This window comes from Setaria italica, chromosome VII, assembly GCF_000263155.2.
Source record: "Setaria italica strain Yugu1 chromosome VII, Setaria_italica_v2.0, whole genome shotgun sequence".
Lineage (NCBI taxonomy): Eukaryota > Viridiplantae > Streptophyta > Magnoliopsida > Poales > Poaceae > Setaria > Setaria italica.
In genome coordinates this window covers 19,001,954-19,007,453 of record NC_028456.1, presented here as the reverse complement: position 1 = coordinate 19,007,453, position 5,500 = coordinate 19,001,954, and the positions used below count along the sequence as shown (strand labels likewise).

The following is a 5,500-nucleotide window of genomic DNA, read 5'->3' as shown; positions in this document are numbered from 1 at the left end:
AATCAATATCTCATGGTCTATAGTAATAAGTCATCAATCCCACGAATCTGACATCTCATGAGCAACTGCACAATTGTTTGGTTATCTCAAACATATTTACTGTAGCAACACATTGTCAAATCATGGACTAATTAGGCTTAATAGATTCGTCTCGCCGTTTAGATTCGTCTTATGTAATGGATTTTGTAAATAGTCTACGTTTAATACTCCTAATTAGTATCTAAACATTCGATGTGACGGGTGCTAAAGTTTAGCAAGTGGAAGTTTTTATTCAATTGTGTACTCGTTCCTCGTTGCCTCTCAACAGATCTGTTGTAGATTTGCTCCCACTCTTTTTCTTCGACAGACAGATTTGCTACTACCGAAACAAACCTTTTAATAATTAAAAAAACACATTGATGCCTCTGGAAATGGAACGGCTCGCTGCGTACTCTGCGAGCGGAATCTCATCGTGAGACGGGAGGGAATCGACGGTCACGTGTCGATCCCGTGCAGCTAAGAAAAGTGGCAGCAGACAGAAAGCGGCCAAAGCGCGCATATACAACTCGACCGTACGAAGTGCATGCCTCGCAAATCGCAATGCAAAAGTACCGATGCTAATGCACGCATGGAGAGATCCCATTAGCCTGAGATTGGACTAGTAATTAAGAAGAGTATACGCCATTAGACTATCTTATCGAATCCGGGCAAGTTTTTATATAGGTAATCCGGGTAAGTTGAGCTGAAGGCCAAAAGGACAAAAGGTGCCCCCGGATGGTTTACTACTCACCACGCACAAGCACAGAGTGACAGAGAGAAAGAGCCGGCGCGGTGACAAGCAACAGTACACGCGCTCTGCGTTAAAAAAGGACACCGGCAGTGCAGTGGCGCCATCAGCAGCACAAGGATACAAAAGCAACGCTGCGAGATCTACCGATGACTGCTACTCCTCCTGCTCCCTAGTCTACTATCGCTCGTGTGCACGGAAACCGACCTGCAGATAGAAAAAAAAGGAAAAAGGTCGCCGGCGAGAACCGAGGTGTCGACGAGAGCCGAGAGGTGGTAGCTCTGCAGGCTGGCAGCTACTGCTACACACTCGTAGACGAAAGGGAAAAAGCTAGGCTAGGCGGGGTAGGGCATCGACGATTCGACGGACCGGTCCGTGTTCCGTCCGTCGTGCCGCGCGACGTCGGTGTCGAGCTCCTTTGACATGTCACGCTTCACAAGGCGGGCTCCGAGGCAGGCGAGGGCGCAGCGCAGAGATGAGAGATGGCAAGCAACGCGAGAAAAAAGCAAACTGCGAGCCAAGAAGCAAAGGGAGAGGCAGAGCCCGGCGATTGATGGGCGCCGGCCCGGCTGGAGATCCGCGTTCTCGAAGTGCTCGACTCGCTTTTCCTTTATCCCTTTGTTCTCTCCATTTCCACCGCTTTTTATCTGTCCGCTACGCTACCCCGCCCCTACCGCCTGCCTCCTGTCAGCGGTCAGCATGAGTGATCAGATCGAGTGCGAGTACAACGTCCTCCCAAAAGACCAATGCTGTCAAGACAAAAGGCTAGGGCCATGTTTAGTTACCCCCAACTCCCAACTTTGACACTATGCAAAAAGAAGATTCCCCATCACATCAAACTTGCGGTACATGCATGGAGTACTAAATGTAGACGAAATTAAAAATTAATTGCACAGTTTTGTTGTACTTTGCGAGACGAATCTTTTGAGCCTAATTAGTCAATATTTGGACAATAATTCACAAATACAAACGAAACGCTACAGTGTGCTACAGTGCTGGCACAGTGATTTTGCATCTCCCAAATTGGCCAACTAAACAAGGCCTAGACCAAGTCGTCATCAAAGCGGAGGTAATCGCTGCGTAAAAGTACTCGAAAGAAGCCTATCCTGCCTGCCATCGCACGCTAACCCAATTGCCGGAGCACTACCCCGCTGCGACTGCGCTGCATCTGCACGCAGCACGCACGAAAGGAATCCGCACTGCCAGGCCCGCGCCAAGCCGCCGCCTGGGGAGGCGCGTGGGTGCGTGGGTTCGTCTCGCGCGTTGGCTTGTCTCCTCGCCGATGCGCTTGTTCCTTTCCGATAGCTTCCTCCCATCTTTCCTCCGCATCGGGTGCAGGGAGATGGAGGAGGGTGTGACTTTGACCGGACGTGGGCACGAGATCGCGGGCTTCCGCTTCACTTTTGCGGTCTGCTGTGCTACTGTTCGGGGGTGATGATCAGATAACGAGGAACTGTAGATAGGACCGAGGAATGGCGTGCCAATGCCGTAACAACACGGCAAGCACGCTCCGTGAATGTGATCCCAGGCTCGCTCAGCCGTTTGGCTAGCCGCAAGCACTCACCTAACGGGTTAACATTCCCAGGCTCACAATGAACCCATGCGCGGTAAAAAGTAAAAAACCGGCGCACCATTTACGGGCTTGATGCCGTGCGTGGCGCACCGGACAGGTCAAAATTTGTACCGACAAGGATCTGTCCCGGGCGTACCCTCACGCCATTTATGCGCGGCGTGGGCGACACAGGTGGCCGCACGCTGGATCAGCCAGACGATACGGCCGATGCGATCCGCCGAGGAGAGGGCCCCGTTCCGCTCCTTCCGTACGTGGGCACGGCGCCGTTCGGCGCGGCACGACAAGTCAAGATCGCCGCCCAGCAGATGACGACTCCGATGCCTCTACCATTTCCGTCCTTTTTATTTTACCCAACAGTAGACGAGTACATATAAAATTTGAGCCACAGTGAAAAAAGTACCAAAGTACTTGGCCCAGCAGCATCTTGCCGTATGCATTGAACGGGATCTTGAGAGCAGGCACATTCACAGAAATGAGAACAATGTCTACGAAACTTGGCCTGTTTCCTCATTAACACAATCCAAACCTACCAAAAAATACGTAGCACGAAAACCCATATGAACAGTACGAAAAGTTAGCACTGTTGAGAAAAATTAGCAGTAGCAAGGTCAGATTAGCCTAATCTGCAACTTCTCGAGAATTTTCTACAGGATGCACCACCCGCCAAAAGATTCCTGCATCACAGGGTCACGTGACTCACGTGCCGCGACATGCTGGAGACACCGACGCAGGGAACAGCGAGGTGGAACCGTCGGGACCCGTCCGCCGCGGACGCCGGCGGCGCTCTTCTCAGGACAGCAGAACGTGGAGCGAGGCGTTCTTGGTGGCGGCGCAGACGGGGCACACATCGGCGGCGGCCTCGCACGCGCGGCACAGGCACAGGTGCCGGCACGGGAGCAGCAGCACGCACGCGTCGCCACCGCCGCAGGACTTGCACGACGGCGACGCGGCCCTGGACACTGCGTCGTCGGCGACGAGGACGGACGGGGAGGTCTCGAAGCAGCAGGATTGCGCGTCCTCCGCCTCGGCGCCGTCGTCGACGCCTGGGCCGGCTAGGGCGCCGCAAGCGGGCTGCTGCAGGAGCTGGTCGAGCGTGGCGCGGAGGCCCGCAGCGACGGCCTCGTGGCTCCTGGCGACGCCTAGCCAGGCCTGGCCCTCGGCGGACAGCTGACGGAGGCGCTCCTCCAGCTCGGCGTTGCGGCAGCGGGCGTGCTCCAGCTCGGCCTCCGCCGCGCGGAGACGCCCCGCCGCGGCGCGCTCCACGGCGGCCACGACCGCGCGCGCGTGCCGGCGCCTCGCGTCGTGGAGACCGACCCGCATCCTCTCGGTCTGCAGCACAAACACGGTAGCGAGAATCAGACACCATGTCCACGACGAATCAAATGGCTTGACTCCCAAATCCCAATCGCCAAATCGATTATGAAGAACGAGTCCGTACCTCGAGGCGGACAAGCGCGTCGATCTCGGCGCCATGGTGGTAGAGCTGCGACAGGACGCCATTGGCCGCAGCACGGCCGCTGGTTGACGCCGCGCCGCACCCGACCGCTCTGCTCTGCACATCTCCGGCGAACGTCAGGCTCTGCGGCGCCGCTGCCAGGGGCAGGACCAAGCTCCCCTGCTGGCCTCCGCACTCCAAGAGCCCCGTCGCCACGCGGGCCCGCTTCCTCGGCTGCAGCGCGTCGTACTCGCCGCCGCCGCCGCCGTTGCAGGTGAGCTCGCTGCGCGCGGCACCGCCGAACACGGCGTCGCCGATCCCTGCGGCCGCCGCTGGAGCGCAGCCGGCGATGCCGAGCTCGTCCAGGAACACGCCGCCGGCGCCGGCGCCGACGGCCGCGCCCTCCAGCGCCCTGAAGGCGTACTGGCCGAGGTCGTGGTGGGGGAGGAAGGAGGCGTGGGAGAGGAGTTGCTGCGCCTGGACGGCCATCGCCACCGCCTTGCGGTGCTGGCGAGGGGAGGCCGGGAAGGGAGGGAGAGAGGGACGGAGTCACAGGTGGGTGGAGGCGGCGTTGGGCAGTGGAAAGGGAACGGGCGGGGAGGGGGAAGTTATATATACGGCGAGGTCGCGGTGTAGTACTCCACTGGTGTGGGTGTGGGGCGCGCGCCTGCAAGGGGACAAAAGCTGCCGGTTTTTTGTTTATCTTGACGAGGAGGTGTGGGGAGGAGGCAGGGCAAAGCCAGGCAGGCAAGCAAAGGGCGCAGGCGAACGTATTGGATGCCGATGCGACCTCTCTTTTCCCCCGCCTTTAATAATGGCGATCGTTTACGCTGGAACCGATACTTTCTTTATCGAGCCTCGCCTTTGTCTGAGCTACGCTTCTTTTCTTTTCTTTTCTTTTTCTGCCATGAATCAATGGATGGGTGTTTTCTCTCTCTCTCTCTCTCTCTGATTTTGTTGATTCGCCGAGTGGCGTGACGGTGATGTGAGACGTGGAGTAGAGTGCGGGGGCCTGGGCGGTGGCGGTACGCGTGGGCCAGCGTGCAAAGGGTGGCCTACCTGCCTGGGAGTTTGACGTGCTTTGTCTCTTTCCCTGTTTTTTTTCTTTTTTTCCTTTCTGTATCCCCTTGTCTTCAATACTATCGTTCTGTCATTTCCGTGGAGGAAATTGGTGCAAATCTTCCGCGAGGATTTGGGATAGGGCTGGAATATATAGAAATCAAATGTTTATTCGAACTTTTATGGGATTTTTAAACATCGAGCACAATATCTACGGTCACTCTCTTTTTCTCAATTTACTACCTTCAACTGTTCTTTTTCGGATCTCTACAGTAACCTAGTATTAAAAGTAGTAAATTATTGCCTAAACATTCATCACAAAGATAGACTACTGCTTTTAATAGACTACTCGGACGGATCCACGGCAACATGGGCGTTGGACAACATGTATTTTTAGATGCCGTGCCTGCCCGTTCAAGTTTAACGCCACCAATGCACGGAAGGGAGGTGTGCGAATTAGGGGGTGCTTGGTTCGCTGGCTTGCCTAGCCTTGTCAGGTGAGGCGAGCGAATCCTTGCCCAGCCAGGCGAGCGGGATCCACTCTCCTGCATCAGCAAGCTAAAATCCTTGCCAGCGCAGGTCCCGATGCAACCTTGCTCGCTATCCAAACCGGTGGCTCATCTCCCTATTCTCGCTAGGCAACGCTGTACAGTGCTTAGCAAAGGAT

The 5,500-nt window shown here is 55.9% G+C and overlaps 1 protein-coding gene across 1 annotated transcript; it reads right to left on the bottom strand.

The window, feature by feature from the left end:
- Positions 1–2,708: 2,708 nt before the first annotated feature.
- Positions 2,709–4,499, bottom strand: LOC101772356 (probable BOI-related E3 ubiquitin-protein ligase 3). Its single transcript, XM_004975442.3, has 2 exons — positions 3,778–4,499; positions 2,709–3,668 (listed from the first exon to the last, which is right to left on the bottom strand). Exons 1-2 carry the CDS (start codon positions 4,261–4,263, stop codon positions 3,129–3,131), a joined length of 1,026 nt encoding a protein of 341 aa, XP_004975499.1. The 5' UTR covers positions 4,264–4,499; the 3' UTR covers positions 2,709–3,128.
- Between the last annotated feature and the right edge of the window lie 1,001 nt (positions 4,500–5,500).